The 19,838-nt window shown below is 32.8% G+C and overlaps 1 protein-coding gene across 1 annotated transcript in view; it reads right to left on the reverse strand.

The window, feature by feature from the left end:
• Positions 1-3,242: 3,242 nt before the first annotated feature.
• LOC149779909 (patched domain-containing protein 3-like) overlaps positions 3,243-19,838 on the reverse strand; it is a 61,509-nt gene continuing 44,913 nt past the window's right edge. The window contains exons 9-19 of the mRNA XM_089936601.1: positions 19,542-19,665; positions 18,632-18,804; positions 14,666-14,917; positions 13,579-13,756; positions 12,858-13,022; positions 12,154-12,281; positions 11,266-11,421; positions 10,542-10,667; positions 9,399-9,543; positions 5,956-6,077; positions 3,243-5,409 (exon numbers count right to left, since the gene is read on the reverse strand). Of these exons, the coding sequence (XP_089792727.1) occupies positions 4,966-5,409; positions 5,956-6,077; positions 9,399-9,543; positions 10,542-10,667; positions 11,266-11,421; positions 12,154-12,281; positions 12,858-13,022; positions 13,579-13,756; positions 14,666-14,917; positions 18,632-18,804; positions 19,542-19,665 (2,013 nt within the window). The 3' untranslated portion in view covers positions 3,243-4,965. The remainder of the gene's footprint in view (positions 5,410-5,955; positions 6,078-9,398; positions 9,544-10,541; positions 10,668-11,265; positions 11,422-12,153; positions 12,282-12,857; positions 13,023-13,578; positions 13,757-14,665; positions 14,918-18,631; positions 18,805-19,541; positions 19,666-19,838) is intronic.

Here is a 19,838-nt window from a genome sequence, read left to right on the forward strand (position 1 = left end):
AGAATAGTGTCCCGGCTGGGTTGGTCGTCTTACAAGTTCTGGAGGCTAACGAGGCATGGAAGGAGATGTGGAAGGCAATTCTCGTCGTGAAGTTCGTGTTCTGTCTCTTTGGGATTGTGTTATAATGAAGATATCGTTCTGCCTTATATTGTGAATGAGTAGGTTAACTTGAAGTCTCCTAGACATATGCATAGGCAGGACGCAGTGAGGGAACTGGTGAAAAAAGACAGAAGAAGATCCTACTAGAGGTCAGCTTCATGACCTTGAGCTTGATAAGGCATATTCATTTCTCCTGGAATCTGTTAAACTATCCGATAATGGTCATTTTAATTGCTGAAAGTAAAGCAATTAAAAACTACTTCGACAAAATGAAGAACAGGAGAGTCAGTGCCGAAAGAAGACAACAAGAGAAATTATTTCTACGTGACCGAAGCAAAGGGGTATGAACAAAATAACATTTTTTTGAAAGTCATTTTAAGGGAGACAAAAGAAAGTACAAGGGAAATCACTCATGACAAAGGAAATAAAGTAGTCAAAGCTACCGAGACCAAGAACAAGAGTAGGTTGTTGTTGTTGTTGTTGTGGGGTTTAACGCAATTTTTCAGCACACGATAGGCTATACATGGCGGCCAGTATTAATGGTGGAGGAAGAACCCGGGAAAACCCCGGAAAGAACCACCGACCCTCGAGAAGCTACTGGCAAGCTTTCTCACATACCCACATTGGCTGACAAGAGTAGGTAACATCATGTCAGTTATTCGGTGATGAAAGTGTAGTTGGAATGAAAAACGTTAAATTTATAGATATAATAGCATCTATAAATACCCAAGACTTGTCTCCAAATATGTTTTCAGAAAAACCTCATATATATATATATATATATATATATATATATATATATATATATATATATATATATATATATATATATATATGTGTGTGTGTGTGTGTGTGTGTGTGTGTGTGTGTGTGCAGAGAAAGGCTATGAAACATTGATTATGGCTATTACACAATCATCCGTAAAAAACCCCAGTAAATATAGCAAAGCTGCTCCGGAAGGAAAAACTTTCTAGATTCCTTTACCGATAAACCGTGTTCTTCAGTATATAGTTATGACCTTTTTGGTGACGGTTTCTGCAGCTGATAGAAGGAATAAAGCACGAGTGATTTTTGTCAACGTCAAACTGCATAAACCAGGGGAGTGGAAACTCAATGGGGTCATCTAGTTCATTCGCACAGTGATACTTTCTTATTACATAATAAAACTATTTCCACCACTAATGGTTATTAAATTTCCACCATATTGAAATATCTAGCTATCATTTCTATCATCAGAATTGAACAAAGCTGGGTTTCTATGAAATGGAAAAGTTGGACACCTCTCTCTCTCTCTCGCAGCTATTTTGCTCTGTTAAAATATATCAAATTTCTTTAACAGAAAATTCTAAACAGTAAAAGATATAATTTGCTGTAGCTTATATACTTTTATATTAACATTACAGAAAAAAATGCCCATTTATTGAGTTGTAACGTTATATATAAGATATATTTTATTACTTTTGTTAAGTACAGTGAAAATTAATATTTTCACTTGCTGAATTCTATATAGGAAACCTAATGATTTTCCTTTTGAGCTATTGTCTTAATACCAGTTCAAGATGTCATATGTGTAAACTCGATTAGCAAAATGTGGAAAAAACGGATATCTGTGACCATAAACCCAAAACAGACCCATTTGCCAGTACGTATATTACACTTATGATTTCTTTTTCTCAAAACTAAGTGTATATTGAAAGAGTTCCTATTAATAATTTTTAATCGCTACATTAACTCTCTATAATTCATTTTTTATTTTGTATTATTCAATGAGAGGTGTTCCGAAGGAACACGTGTCCCTATAGGAGTGGTAAGACGAAACTTAGTATACTATGCTGGTGTAAACGTGTCCTTTATTTTAGTGCTGTATTATCCCTTACACGAGTCGGATTTCTAAAGAACTATACTGCATAAACCCTCTCATATATATATATATATATATATATATATATATATATATATATATATATATATTTATATTTATATATATATATATAATGATTGGGTATGACTGTCTTAGCATGTGCTTGTTTTATATTTAAGGCCCCAAGTCAGCGTTATATCAATCATGTAAAAGTACAAACTGCAAAAATCGGTGCATAAAGCTTAATTCAGGTCTTTTTAAATATTGTTTGCATATTATTGTTTTACAAATAGGAGACGGTATGTCATAACTGAACATTGTAGTGCATTCTTGTATAATTGTCAAGGTTATTATATATCTTGTGTAAACATGTAACGTGTGGGCACGTGACAGTACAATATACCTATTAAATAAAATTGGAAAATGGAGACACGCTTCCGTTCTAAAATCGGATGTATGTCCTGCTTAAAGACCTACTGTAATTTTAAATATTTTCAAGTATTTAAACTGGTCAAAATGGGAAATAACGAATTTTTTGTCAAAACGGGAAACAAAGCGATTTCTTTTATCAATATGATAACAATGGCTAAAAATTCACATCTCTCCAAAATTTTATTTGGTTTGAAACATGGAGACTCGTAATCCTAGCAGATGTTTTTTTATTGGGGGTGGGGGGTTTTTTTTTTTTGGAGGGGAAGCTTTTCTAAGCAACACAGAGTTTTTGAGAATGTGATCTCATCAGAAAATAATTAAGAATATAAATAATTGTAAGGAAAAGCGAGGAAACTTTTAATAAGATCTCTTTAAGTTCTTGCACATACATATAGACAGACAGATAAACAGACAGACAAAACGTACTTGCACACGCATACATAAATACATGTAAACAATCATTCCAGAATAAGAACAGATAAATATAAAAAACGGTTGTGGCTGTATTTGTCAATGTACATTTTCAATAAAATACAAATAAGATACGTCCGTGAATTCCATCAATGAAGGTTCAGTACGTCATTTAGTGAATTACACACGTTTATGTATACTTTTTCTGTCAAAATCATAAGAAGTGTGTGTACACACGTTTACGTATTCGTATGCTGTCAACTCATAAGTAGTGTTAGTTGTTCTTTGGGACAATTATGGGTATAAATATCCACTTAATTAATTTGGTAATCATAAGGGAGACCTCAAGAAATTTTAATTTATCTTTAAAGTCTGAATTGAACAAATAAAATAAATATTAACAAAGAAACGATGCGATGTTTACAGGAAGACTGGTGAGAAGATTGTAAAGAACTTTATTAATTAGAAAGAAAGAAATAAGACATGTAATTCATACATGTATAGCATTAACCATCATATAGCAAACATGAATACAAACAAAATGAAGCAATGGTTAATGTGTCTTCGCAGCAAGGAGTAATAAAATAATGCAGGTAATTAATACACTAAACAGTTCAAGAGAACCTGCGGAACATTTTTCTGTAATTGGATGATTAAAATGTTTACATTACTGTATAAATACATAAATGATCGATTTTAGTAGATAATAACTTTTGCGGTAACAGTAGAAGCCATATTAGAAAAGGTTAGTGTGTCATTTGTGCTAAAACGGAAAGCAGCGAGAGTTTTTCTTAGTACCAAATATACTTTTGAGTCTTTTGGATCCATTTAGTAGAAATATGTGAGTTTTGGTTGACAAAGAGACATAATTCTTCATGTACAAAAGAAACAAGCCCGAGTTGCCGCGATATCAGTTATACTATTTCAGCTTGAAGCAGAACTACAACAATAAACATAGGTCAATTTATAAGTATAACGTTATGCTCGTGATCAAAGGATATTTGTTAATAGAAATCCATAACCATTCTCCAAGGAAGATTCATACACATAAGACATGTGCTGACCTAATGTCTCGTGTTTTGACAGAGGTAAATATATACTATTTCCTTCACACCTGGCTACAATGCATGGGCTATAATGAAAACAGTACTCAGTCGGTACAGATAAAGCTTACAAAGGCCAAAATATCGAATACAATTTTTGTATATTTACATGGGACGTAAACTGCTTGATTTGCAGTTGCACGCAATGATTCGATTTAAGCTTAGAAATATGGTTAACATGCAAATTGATAACAAAAATCAATAACTACTGTAATTACAATGCTAGAAAAATATCAAACAATAGTAACGTAATCTACCTGAACATGACAGAAACAAACTATGGTTGAATTGTGCCAGCCAAGACGCTTTTTTAACATCATGTGTGGAAAACAACATTATTGCGATACAATTATATATGTGTATGTGTGTGTGTCTGTGCACGTGTGTGTGTTTGTGTGTGATTGGGATTTTTTTAACATAATTTTAACAATGTTTCAGTCGTATTGCCACGAAGTCTGCAGTGTGACAGCTTATAGTGATGTCTAGCACTGGGGATTTATACTGCAGACATGTCCCACCCAGTCACATTACCCTGACACCAGAACTATCAGTCCTAACACTAACCTCATAATGCTGAGCGCACAGCAAGGCAGCTGCCAGTTCCATTTTTATAAGTCTTTGGTATGACAAATGATATTTAGTATGTTAATCGAATCTGCACACGCAATATGAAACGTACAGGTTAAATATAATGACATTCCAAAATATAACCAAAATATTAAAATAAACCTTTTGTTATGTTAACCATTATATTATACGGAAAGAAAGATAAGTTTTGTTAAATAAAGCCTCGTTTATTGGATACTGAAATAACACTACCTAATGATCTCAGCACTGTGTACATAAATAATGACCAATCTTAGCATAGGGAAGTTTAAATAGTTGCATTAGTTTTTTTTTCTTCTTCTGTAATCTGTCATTAAGTATATAAGTTCCTTACCCAATAAAATTAAATTACCATTATTGGTTTAGAGTATAAACACAAAACAAACAGACAAAAGAATTAAATCTTTTGTAAGTATTGTTTTGATATAGATTCTAGCATAAATAAAGTGTAAATCAAAATCGTTCCACTTCAGTATGTTCGCCGTAACTCACTGAAGCAACAAGAGGATCTGAATTGCACATAGTCGCTGCTTTTTCATCACATTCATCCTTGGATATTTTCTGCACTTCTTTTAAGTTAGTATGTTCAGCTCCTGTAAAACCAGGCTTTGTCTTTTCTAAATGTAATGTGATATCAGATTCTGAAAAACTTGTTTCACTTCCTGTCCCTTCCTTTGATTCTTGAAGTGCTATACCGCAGTCTTTTAATGCCAAACAATCTGAATTTGTGACCTTTGGTAACAAGGAGTCACCGTTAGATTGCACTTGATTTAAGCTGCCCTTGAGATTGTCCTTGTCAACATCCTGGTCATAGGAAGATGAACCAATCAAAGACAAGATAACAGGGAGGAAGCATAGACCATGGAATAATCCGTAAAGTACAACAGTCATTATTGCCTGAAATTATAGTGTGAAAAGAAAAAGAAAAACAGAAGTAAATTAGAAATAATGTTATGAATATATATATATATATATATATATATATATATATATATATATATATATATATATATATATATATATATATACTATCACTTTCATTAAACTTCATGAATCAAGATAGTTTATTGTTTACCAATCATCAGAAATGGAGCAAAACTGTTTTTCAGTTATCCAATTAGAATAGAAAGATTTTATCCAGTTTTGTTCCACGATGTGACCTGCATTTGCCAAACAAAAGCTTATTAAAAATTGCTGACTATACAAATCATTTTGTTGCTCAGAGCAGGAAAGCAACTCAGTATTTGTGAAAACTTTGTCTCATGCTCTAGGTAGGAAAACTTACAAATAATTTACAAATAATATTTTAACTGGATGTATTTGTACATATATTGCTAGAAGGAATATGTGTTAGAGTAAATTCACAACAACATTACCTCTTCACGTAATAACACAGGTGTGCTATTTATAGCACATATATTTAAATTCAGTTATCCAACTTACAGAGAAGAATAAATGGAAAAAATAGCTCTCAGACCATGCCATCACGATGAAAGCCAAAAACGTGGTAAATGCTCCATGGAATACAGCTGGTCCAATAAGCCGCAGACTCTCCTTAGCTCGGACTGAAATATTGCTTTTATATTTTTATTCTGTATTTAATTTATTCTTTATGATATGATATTCAGTACGCAGTGTCAATTATAATTCCTAATACAACAAAAATGATTAGATCCTGAAGACTAGCATGCATTAATTTAATTTCTGTCAATAAATTGTACAGCTATTAAATAATCATTATTACATAAATCTTGAGACTTGATAGTACGTATGAAACCTAAACTAAATGGCAAAATCAACACACTAAATTATAGTCTCAAATTATAGACCTATTGTATTGCTTACAACCAATAAGCTCAAGATCCACACATACACAGATCTATTGTATGGCTTACAACCAATAAGCTCAAGGTCCACACATACACAGATCTATTGTATTGCTTGAAACCAATAATCGCAAGGTCCACACATACACAGATCTATTGTATGGCTTACAACCAATAAGGTCGCAGCCCACACATACACAGATCTATTGTATGGCTTACAACCAATAAGCTCAAGGTCCACACATACACAGATCTATTGTATGGCTTACAACCAATAAGCTCGAGGCCCACACGTACACAGATCTATTGTATGGCTTACAACCAATAAGCTCAAGGCCCACGTGTACACAGATCTATTGTATGGCTTACAACCAATAAGCTCAAGGCCCATGCGTACGCAGATATATTGTATGGCTTGCAACCAATAAGCTCAATGCCCACACATACACAAATCTATTGTATGGCTTACAACCAATAAGCTCAAGGCCCACGTGTACACAGATCTATTGTATTGCTTACAACCAATAAGCTCAATGCCCACACATACACAAATCTATTGTATGGCTTACAACCAATAAGCTCAAGGCCCACGTGTACACAGATCTATTGTATTGCTTACAACCAATAAGCTCGAGGTCCACGCATACACAGATCTATTGTATGGCTTACAACCAATAAGCTCAAGGCCCACGTATACACAGATCTATTGTATGGCTTACAACCAATAAGCTCAAGGCCCACATGTAAACAGATCTATTGTATGTCTTACAACCAGTAAGCTCAAGGCCCATGCGTACACAGATCTATTGTATGGCATACAACCAGTAAGCTCAAAGCCCACATGTACACAGATCTATTGTATGGCTTACAACCAATAAGCTCAAGGCCCACGCATACACAGATCCACTGTATGGCTTAAAACCAATAAGCTCAAGGCCCACGCGTACAGATGTCTATTGTATTGCTTACAACCAATAAGCTCAAGGCCCACATGTACACAGATCTATTGTACTGCTTACAACCAATAAGCTCAAGGCCCACACATACACAGAGCTATTGTATTGCTTAGAAGCAGTAAACTCAATACCCACACATACACAGATCTATTGTATTGCTTACAACCAATAAACTCCATGCCAACACATACACAGATCTATCGTATTGCTTACAATCAATAAACTCCATGCCAACACATACACAGATCTATCGTATTGCTTACAATCAATAAACTCCATGCCCACCCATACACAGATCTATTGTATTGCTTACAACCAATAAACTCCATGCCAACACATACACAGATCTATTGTATTGCTTACAATCAATAAACTCCATGCCCACACATACAAAGATCTATTGTATTCCTTACAACCAATAAACTCCATGCCCACATATACACAGATCTATCATATTGCTTACAATCAATAAACTCCATGCCCACCCATACACAGATCTATTGTATTGCTTACAACCAATAAACTCCATGCCCAAACATACACAGATCTATTGTATTGCTTACAATCAATAAACTCCATGCCCACACATACACAGATCTATCGTATTGCTAATACAATCAATAAACTCCATGCCCACATATACACAGATCTATTGTATTGATTATAGGCAATAAGCTTGTTACCCACACAGACAAAGACATATTTTATAGCCTAAAATCATGAAGCACAATGCCCACACAGACCGACTGTATTGCTTAGAAGCAGTTAAAACTCAATGCCCAAATAGACAAAGATTTATTGTATTGCATAAGACTAATAAGCTCATTGTCCACATAGACATATTTATTACCTAAAGGCATGACGCACAATGCCCACACAGACCTATTGTATTGCATAGGACTAATATGCTCATTGCCCACAGACATATTTTATAGCCTAAAAGCATGAAGCACAATGCCCACAAAGACCTATTGCATTGCTTAGAAGCAGTAAGCTCTATGTCCACATAGTCACAGACCAATTGTATTGCTTAGAGTCAATAAAGCTCACTGCCCACACAAACATTCTGAATTGCTTAGAATCAGTAGCTTAATGACCAGACAAATACAAAACTACTGTATTGCTTAAAAGCCAAAAGTTCAATGCCCGCATACATGTACATATTGTACTGCTCATAAGCAACAGCTTTATGCCCACAAACATATTGACCTACTGTTACAGTATTGCTTATAAGCAAAGGCTTAATGCCCACAAATACATATACATATATCTATTGTATTGCTTAGCAGCATATATAAATACAATATTTGCATGAAGGCAATAGCTTAATGCTGACACACATGGATCTATTGTACTGCTTAGAAGCAATAGCTCAATGCTCACACAGACATAGATCTATTGTACTGCTTAGAAGCAATAGCTCAATGCTCACACAAAAAATCTGATGTGAAATGGTACAATGTGATACAATCATTTACACCATATAGTTTCAAAGATTACAACAATGATTAAGATTTAAGATTCTTGTAAGCACAAGCACGTTTTTAACAAAATAACTTGCAATTGCTTGTTGTCTTCCATACAGGAATCACCTCATTCTATGTGAAGAATGAACATGCTTTTACCAGTATGAACACATCTATTTTGACTGAATGTTCAAGTCAATATACTTAATTAAACCCGATGAATGTGCTGAATACTTTTAAGAAGAAGGCCTTTAAAAATGCCATTAGAACATTATTTTAGCGCACAAATACCTTTTGCACTGTAAAATAAGGTCATAAACTTGATAATGACATGAAAAATAATGAACGAGGTTATACCTCCACCGAATGTTCTCTTCCAAATATGCAGATCTAACAGCTGTGTATCGGACTTGTAGATAACACAAAATGCACAAATGGCAGGTAACCATACATATTGAAATACTAATAATGAATTTACAATGATCTAACTGAATACTATAAATGTGAAGAGTTAATCACATGATATGGCTAAAATCTACAGCATTCTAGGAGTACCAGAACTTGTAGAGTTACTTTTGATAGAAGAGTCAAGGAAAGAGAGAGCAAAAATTGAAATATTTTGGCTCATTTCCACTCACAGTTTCTGCTTCCCTTTACTGTCAGAAACATGTATCCAAAGTGGGCAGAGAAGTCCACAGATAATCCGATGGAAAACACTAACAGAATGACCATATTCTGTTCCAGTGTGAAGCCAATGAAATGAAGGGTCCCTATTACGTCAATCTGAAATGAGATAAATGTGTATGTCTTGTTGTCTCAAAACAATTCAAGAAATAACATGCACATTTGCCATCATGGAAATCTCAGATGCTATGCTACTACTGCTACTGTTACTATTACTACTACTACTGTTAATACTACTACTACTACTACTGTTACTACTGCTGTTACTACTACTACTACTACTACTACTACTACTACTACTAATAATAATAATAATAATAACACCATGTAGGATTAATTCTGAGAGTAAAGATCTCTGCCAGTGGTGCTCTCACTACTCTGACAAACTATATTTCAGTCACGGGTTTATTTATCCATGGATTGCAAAAACAACTGTCCTTTGATACCTCAATTAACAACCATCTTCAACAAGAAGCGAAAATGAAATCTGAGGGTCTGAACCAGCAGATCTGGTACTGAAATTACGAATCTGTAAACATTTCTTCACAACAATTCAATGCATAAAAAACTTAAATGGCAACTCAAAATGAGGCTGACACCTGGGTCAGGCAATCTGTGGATATAGTGACATCGCTTACCAGCTTCAAGTGAGGAACAGTGACAATTTTCTATTTAGAAAGAAAATGTTTCATCCGTTTCATCCCCACCCCAGCCTATTCCAGAGTTTGCATAATATAACGCATTTTATGCTGATTTATTGAGAACTGGCATAGATTTTAGACAAATTGTCAGCAAAAGTGTACATACATACATACATACATACATACATACATGCATGCACGCACGCACGCACGCACACACACACACACACACACACATACACACATACATACATACATATAGGTCTGTTTCAGTGTTTATGTAAAATTTAAATCCTTAATAAGCAGTCTTAGCTTCAAAAGGTCAGAGTGTCTTTGGCACATACCTAATTTCTCGCAGTTTTGACATTTTCCACAACTATTAATATTATATATACCCATACCCATTGTTTTAAGTTTTAATGACTGTGTTTGTGTCTGTGTGAGTGCAGTGCTGACCGTTGTAAGAATAACGCATAGAAAAACGAGGATGCTGGTTGTCAAGTCCACCAGAAGTAGAAAGTTGACAAGTACTACACAGACACTGGCAATGAGGAAACTCTTCATTATCTCCTCCGGTAAATACTGAAAACATAGGGGGTACCGTCTTCAGAAACATATCATTTATAAAAATAGCACATAAGATTGGGCTAAAACATACATGCTAAATATGGGTTACACATTTCAATATTGGTAGCAGACGATGCTTAGGTTAAAACAAAATTACTATTCATGAAAAGGATGGGTTACATGTTTTTCTATTAATATCACATAATGGTTAGGTTGAAACAAAAATACTATTCATCAATTGGACGGGCTATATGTTATTTTTTATATCTGTAAAATTAGATCAGAAATAACATGATACAGACTTCTGCTCCATAATAGATTCATGTAACATATCAGCAGAATATATATATATATATATATATATATATATATATATATATATATATATATATATATATATATATATATATATATCTTTGTCAAAGTAATATTTGTTAGAACACGATTATCATGTTAAGAAATCAGTTAAACAATGTCACTATTCATGGGTGAAAACATATATAATGACTATAGGATCATATACTATAGGTAACTTTCTCTCTGATTCTCTAATATCGAGTAATCTTGTAATATATTAATGACATGGAGAGGGGGGAGGGGGTGACTGACTTACTTCAATGGTCTCAAAGAAAATATAGAAATCAGAGTACACGAAGCACTCGCCGCCTTCCAGTCCTATCTCATCCACTGTTTTTCTCATGCTCTCCATAGATACTAGATCCTTGTCTGCGTTCTCTGTACGAATCTGCTGCCCTGGGATGTAGGTAGCCTGCATGCATAGGACATTACATATTACATGCATTTGGTTGTTTTCGAATACTAGATTGCTTTAGGAAAAGTTTACTCCCAGATGCATAGCGGATAATTTATGAAAATATCTTTAAGCAAAATGTGATGTCTTATCCAATCATTTTATTTAAAAAGAGGATTTTTTTTAAAATTCTCATGTTCTGAAGAATCGATGAAAAAGATATTATGATAATGAAAACCATATGATATGCATAAAACTTATAAATTGTTTTCCATAAAATTAATCATTTATCATGATTCATGTTCCTAATCTGTCGGTTTAATTGAGTACCTTAATAGATGAAAATGGTGTCAAACTATTTTATATATTATAGGTTTAAGCAACCTGCTATCTTTATAATGTGTGATAGGGGAGTTAGGGAACTTGGGATTTTATAAAATGCAAGCCCATACCTAGCAAAAAACTATTGTTATTCCAGTCTGCACCCATTGTATGTTAGATTAATATATTTAATGCCAAAATAAAAAATTCTCTATCTTAAAATAATGAACAAAATATTATTTTCTGGCTCTAAAGAAACTCGCAACAACCCAACCCAGTCACAAGACCTTAAATTCAAAGTGTAAGGATCTAAATATGAATGGAAACCATGCATGCATTTATTACAGTTTCCAAACAAATAAAAAAATGGCACTATAAAGATCTACATGACCATTAATGTTTACAAGTCTGCACATGGTTATAACATACCCTAGCAACTGGCGGTGAGGAGTCATAGTCGAAAAATAAGAACTGTTTGTACGCTTTCCCTAAATCAACGTGGTGAAAAAAGTTGTACATTTCTTCCTGAAACAATGCTTTGTCTTGAAAATAACCAGCTGCAAACAGAACAACAGCACAGTTAGTATCAGCGATGTAATGATTTAGTCTGTCAAGATTTTATCGGAGCAATGATTTCCAAAACTCTTCCATTTGATGTAACTTAATGTCACTTTTTGTCTTGTGAAGAAATGACTTTGCAGTATACACGTTGTGCAGAATTCCTGTTATTTTAATTTTTATATGGTATATTACACTCCATACAAAAATACAAATCACTGTTATTTTAATTTTAATATGGTATATTACACTCTGTACAAGAAAATATCCTTAAAAAAACAAGATAAACTCAAGGGCAAAACAAGCACTGACTAACCAACAAGAAAATATATTTGCATTTACGTTACATTTTTAAAAAGTATTTGATTGTGAATATGAAGGTTTCAAAAGTTAAACACAATTATGTCATCAATTTATCACTATTAAAATACCTGTTGGATGACGGGAGTATTGGATTCTGAACAAGCACCTTAAAAAATGGGTTACCAGGTGTGTCAAGGTCATAGAAAGAGATTATCCGTTACCAGGTGTGTCAAGGTCATAGAAAGAGATTATCCCATTCAGAACAGACTTACCTGCAGTCAATGCAATAGATCTATTAATGTTTTGCTGCAATGAAGCCCAGACTTTGAAGGGATCTGTCCATGGAGTTAAGGTTCCTTTCAACGTGTTACTGTTGTTCAGTAACCTCTGAACCAGGAGATCTATCTTGTCGATATTACTGTGATAATCCATGTAATCTAGTGCAGATATCAGACATGCAAGATCATTAAAACATTTGCATTTTATTGGTACATAACTAAATTGCTACACTAAAGTATAATACCAATTTTGGATCACAAGATGAGTCAATATTTCTGTATACTGAATGATGTTGTCATTATAAACCTGAAATTTGTGGAAAATTGTTATCTAAAACTGAGTCCCAATCTGCAATATTCTGTTTGCGAATTGATATATAAGGATGGCCAACTGAAAATATATTTTAGTTGTGAAGGAGACAAATATTACTTTATTAGTCAAGAAAATAAGAAGTTACTGATAATCCTGACAGCGTATTCATGGATGGAAATACAAACTGACAGAGTGATTAAAATTATGTTATTGAACTCAAAATAAAATAATTCCCTCTCTGTGAAACACAGTTTAAAAATGAACAGTTAATAGAAAAGAAACGTAAAAATATTTTCAAATTGAATATTTGCAAAATTCAAGTTAAGGAAAAATGAAAACTCGATAAAGTCAAACTATAAATGGCTTGGCTCAGTTATCATGATTTAGACATGTAATACTCACTGCAGTATACCCCTATATTGGGACCTTCATCTGGAAAGTAGATCCTTTGTGCATAGAGGAAGTCTCTACCATGGGTACCCGTTGGGAGACTTTTCTCCAGGTCAAATCCCTTTTTCATGGATATCACTCCCCAAATCATTATGCCAGTGAGACCAAGTGTGACCAAAATTATAATTACCTGGAAAATGTTTGGAAAATACCTTGGGTTGGGAAACTTACAAACAAAATACAGCCATTCGAAGTTTTTGGGTCATTTGAAATCCGAAGCTTGATGCTTAAGGCAAACAGATTTTGTACTTATATGCGTAGGTGTAATGATCTGACCAGCTAACCACGCCAAGACAAGCCAAAGATCGATGATCTGGAAATCAACCAAAAGTTTCAAATGTTTCTAAGGCTTATGTTTGGTTTCGTTTTTTATGGCACAGAAAGGTGAAAAGGTTGTTTCGTCCTGCGGGAATTGAAATAAAGTGTCGTGCCCAGTAATGAACCAAGTAGCCTGTCGATTCAGTGGTACAATTCAAACCAGCATCTATTCAATCAAGTCCAGTTACTAATTTACCATGACATCCAGGTCTTTCATGAATAATGATCGAAGATGAATCAGGGAAGTATGTCTGAATTAAATTTAACGTACATATGTATGCAACTCTGCAAATTCTAATTACAATAAATTATATTTCGACACCTTTTCAGTCTGTAAGGTAAAGTATTTAGGCACATGAAACTATTTTTATGTATTGGGCAGAAGAAACCATTGCTGTGTATTGGTCTTTGTGACTGACGAAAAAATTACTGAAACCACAATGAAGTTTGCATTACTTTTAAATCTATTTGCCAGTAAATTTGAATTTATTTCCTTAAAACAAAATACCAACTGTGACACATGACATCTTTTTCACATGAGACAAATAGTTGGTAAAATATATGACAATTACTTAGAAAGCTCCATTGCACAAAGTACGTATTATCTTAATGCCATAAATTTATGACAGAAAGGTAGAAGAACATTACTAGAACATGACAAATGAACATACAAAGAGAAAGAGTGGGTATTTTGGTGGTAAATAAAATCAAATGCACTTACTTTTGCCACAGGATTTATAATTGCTCTCCCATGTATATGTTTGAAGTATGGGTTAACAATCTCAAATTTGCCGCAGAGCGCTGATGGTTTGTAGTTATTATGTTTAAAGCACGGTAAGCAGGCATTCCTTGCTGCTTGTATTCGTCTCGCATCGATTACCAACAAGGCAGGAAACAATGTTGTCTGGATGATTAATAGAGCCAGTATACCAACTGCGGCATATACACAGAAAGACTGCAGAACTGGCATCACCTGTAAATTGGCAGCATAATATAGATATACAAAGGTACACAAAAGTCCTGCAGCACCAGCACCACCTGAAAAATGGTTATATGCTATATAAACAAGTACAGATACAGATGTAAAACTAGAAAGACAGCATAACGAGCATCATATGGAATATGGAAAGCCAAAAGGAAAAGTTTTGTATTTCTGCAGACATGTATTAAAAGAAGAAAATGGAGCACACAGGTAGACACAAATAAACACATATGACAATGCAGTACTATGTAACTTGAGCTGATCTCCTTTAACAAGGCATACTTCTTTCTAAAAACGGAGAGCTAGAGAAATACGTTTCTACAAACCAGCTATGTTCATAATAATTTTCACTGGACCTAAAAAAATGTCAAAATGTCAAATAAATAAAAGCAATGTAAACGATGGATGGGTAGAAGTAGATATTATACCAACAACAAAATTATTATACCAACAACAAAATTTTATTACACCAACCAAACAAATATCATACCAACAACATTGTATTATACCAACCAAAAAATTATTATACCAACAACAAAATTATTATACCAACAACAAAATTTTATTATACCAACCAAAAAATTATTATACCAACAACAAAATTATTATACCAACAACAATACCAACAACAAAATTATTATACCAACAACAAAATTATTATATCAACAACAAAATTTTAATCACAACAGTATTACAAAAATTATTATACCAACAACAAAAATTGTATCATACCAACCAAACAAATATCATACCAACAACAACATTGTATTATACCAACCAAAAAATTATTATACCAACAACAAAATTGTATTTATACCAACCACAAAATTATTATATCAACAACAAAATTTTATTATACCAACCAAACAAATATCATACCAACAACAACATTGTATTATACCAACCAAAAAATTATTATACCAACAACAAAATTGTATTTATACCAACCACAAAATTATTATATCAACAACAAAATTTTATTATACCAACCAAACAAATATCATACCAACAACAACATTGTATTATACCAACCAAAAAATTATTATACCAACAACAAAATTGTATTATACCAACCAAAAACTTATTATACCAACAACAAAAATTTTATTACACCAACCTAACAACTATTATACCAACAACAAAAATTGTATTATACCAACCAAAAAATTATTATACCAACAACAAAATTGTATTATACCAACCAAAAAATTATTATACCAACAACAAAAATTTTATTATACCAACCAAAAATTATACCAACAATAAAAATTGTATTATACCAACCAAAAACTTATTATATAACAATAACCCCCCCCCCTAACCCCCCCTTGTATTATACCAACCAAAAACTATTAATACCCTACAACAAAATTGTATTAAATCAACCAAAAATTATTATACCCACAACAAAAATTTTATTATACCAACAAAATATTATTAGACCAACATCCCAACCAAAAAATTATTATACCAACAACAAAAATTGTATTATACCAAAAAAAAATTATTAGACCAACAACAAAAATTGTATTATACCAACCACAAAATAATCATATGAACAACAAAATTATATTATACCAACCAAACAAATATCATACCAACAACAAAAATTGTATTATACCAACCAAAAGATTATTATGCCAACAACAAAAATTGTATTATACCAACCAAAAAATTATTAGACCAACAACAAAATTCTATTATACCAACCAAACAAATATCATACCAACAACAAAAATTGTATTTATACCAACCAAAAAAGTATTATACCAACAACAAAAATTGTTTTATACCAACCACAAAATAATCATATGAACAACAAAATTGTATTATACCAACCAAACAAATATCATACCAACAACAAAAATTGTATTATACCAACCAAACAAATATCATACCAACAACAAAAATTGTATTATACCAACCAAAAGATTATTATGCCAACAACAAAAATTGTATTATACCAACTAAAAAATTATTAGACCAACAACAAAATTCTATTATACCAACCAAACAAATATCATGCCAACAACAAAAATTGTATTTATACCAACCAAAAAAGTATTATACCAACAACAAAAATTGTATTATACCAACAAAAAAATTATTAGACCAACAACATAAATTGTATTACACCAACCACAAAATTATTAGACCATCAACAAAAATTGCATTATACCAACCACAAAATAATCATATGAACAACAAAATTGTATTATACCAACCAAAAAATTATCATACCAACAACAAAATTCTATTTTACCAACCAAACAAATATCATACCAACAACAAAAATTGTATTATACCAACCAAAAAGTTATTAGACCAACAACAAAATTATATTAAAACAACCAAACAAATATCATACCAACAACAAAAATTGTATTTATACCAACCAAAAAAGTATTATACCAACAACAAAAATTGTATTATACCAACCAAAAAATTATTAGACCAACAACAAAAATTGTATTATACAACCACAAAATTATTATACCAACAATAAAATTGTATTATACCAACCCAAAAAATATTATACCTACAACAAAATTGCATTATACCAACAAAAAATATTATACCAACATGATTGTATTATACTAACCAAATATTATACCAACAACAAAATTGTATCATACCAACCCCAAAAATATTATACCGACAACAAAAATTGTATTATACCAACCGCCAAAAAATTATACCAACAACAAAATTGTATTTTACCAAACCCCCCAAAAAACAACAACATAATTGTATTATACCAACCAAAAAATATGCCAACAACAAAAATTGTATTATAACAACCAAAAATATACTATACTAACAAAAAAATTGTATTTATATAAAATCAAAAAAATATTATACCAACAACAAAAATTGTATTTATACCAACCAAAAAATATTATACCAACAACAAAAATTGTATTTATACCAACTAAAAACATTATACCAACAACAAAAATTGTATTATACCAACAAATATAATTATTATACCAACCAAAATTTTTTATTATACCAACCAAAAAAATTGTATTTTACCAACCCAAAAAACTTTTATACCAGTCAAAAGTAACTGTATTATACCAACAAAAAATGTATACCAACAACAAAAAATTTAATTTTACCAACAAAATATTTGTTGTTGTTGTTGTTGTTGTGGTTTAATGCCATTTTTCAGCACACGATAGGCTATGCATGGCAGCCAGTATTAATGGTGGAGGAAGAACCTGGGAAAACCCCGGGAAGAACTACCAACCCACGAGAAGCTACTGGCAAGCTTTCTCACATACCCACATTGGCCGAATCCTAGACTCGAACCCATGCAGACAGAGGTGAGATGGCAGTGATCTGTAACGAAGAGCGCTTTAGACCACTCCACCGCTCAGGGCCCCCACAAAATGTTTGTATTATACCAAAAAAAATTATATTATACCAACAAAAACATTGTATTATACCAACCTCCAAAATTGTATTATACAAACATTTTTTGCATTTATACCAACCAAAAAACTGTATTATACCAACAAAAATGTGTATTATACCATCAATGAATTTTTTTATTATGCCAACAAAATATTTTATCATACCTTTAAAAGTAAATGTATTATACAAACCAAAAAATTGTATAAATAAAATTGTCTTATACCAACAACAAAAGTCATATTATGCCAACAAACAAAATTGTAAAATAGGGTGGAATGCATTTACCGTTGATATCCCAGACGCAAAGGACACAAAGTTGGAGACTGATGTCAGTGTGACGGATACCCCAGCGTGTTTGACTGCCAATGCGATCCTCTCAGTGACAGGGAGTTCTGGATGTTGCAGCCCAATGCGTTTCCATGATTCCATGATCACATATATATCATCCACACCGATGGCTGGTATTGTGTGTGTGTATATATATATATATATATATATATATATATATATATATATATATATATATATATATATATATATATACATATACATACATACATACATACATACAGTAGAACCTGTCTTGAAAGACCACCTCTTTTGCCAAAAAATGATGGTCTCTCAAGACAGGTGGTCTCTCATAACAGTTAACAATGCAATATAATCAATAAATCTGTACATTGAAATTGTGCTCTCTCAAGACAGGTGGTCTCACATAGCAATGGTCTTTTAAGAGAGGTTTTAATGTATATATAATTTTAAGGAATAAGATGAAGTATTTCTGCTTCTAAAGCTACCTCAAACGAAGTCTGTAATACCAAATTTATAAAGATAGTGTATTAAGAACACAAGTGTTTGTAACATACAAAGAAGCTGGATGAGCTTTAGCTCGATCAATAATGTGATGCACCTGTCTCATGTTTTCTCCATGTTATTGGATGTGTTATCTGATAGAATGGCAAACGATATTTATTGCATGATGTTATGCAACTTATATATATGAGATTTAGTAAGTGAGATAAAGAATTTACTTTGGTTTGTGTATGTTGTAAAGACGTCAAACAGCTGTAGAAACATTAAGGCAACTGGTCACGAATATTAATCAGGTCACAGGCAGAAACACACAAGCTGACATAAGTGCAGATATCGGGGCCACCAGCAATGTTTATGAGTGCATGCGTATGTGTTTACTCACCCAGCAGTAGAAACATCAGAGCCTGGTGACTGGTCCCGAATATCAGGTTCCCGGCCAGGCACAGACCGAAGCACACGCATCCTGACAGGCCAACACCTATTAGTGCCACCAATGTTAGGTAAACCTGACAAAAATATGGTAGTCTCAAGATACTGACATGGGCATCCACAATGGACAGGGGTTGGGGTTGTTTGGTTAAGAATCCATTGCAGAGCACACACACGTTTCCATTAAGATGTATATAATGGAATCTCACTGCATATATGTAAACAAACCCCAAACGTTTGAACAATCCAA

This window comes from Sinohyriopsis cumingii, chromosome 16 (genome assembly GCF_028554795.1).
Source record: "Sinohyriopsis cumingii isolate HCF-2022 chromosome 16, ASM2855479v2, whole genome shotgun sequence".
In the NCBI taxonomy this organism is placed as follows: domain Eukaryota; kingdom Metazoa; phylum Mollusca; class Bivalvia; order Unionida; family Unionidae; genus Sinohyriopsis; species Sinohyriopsis cumingii.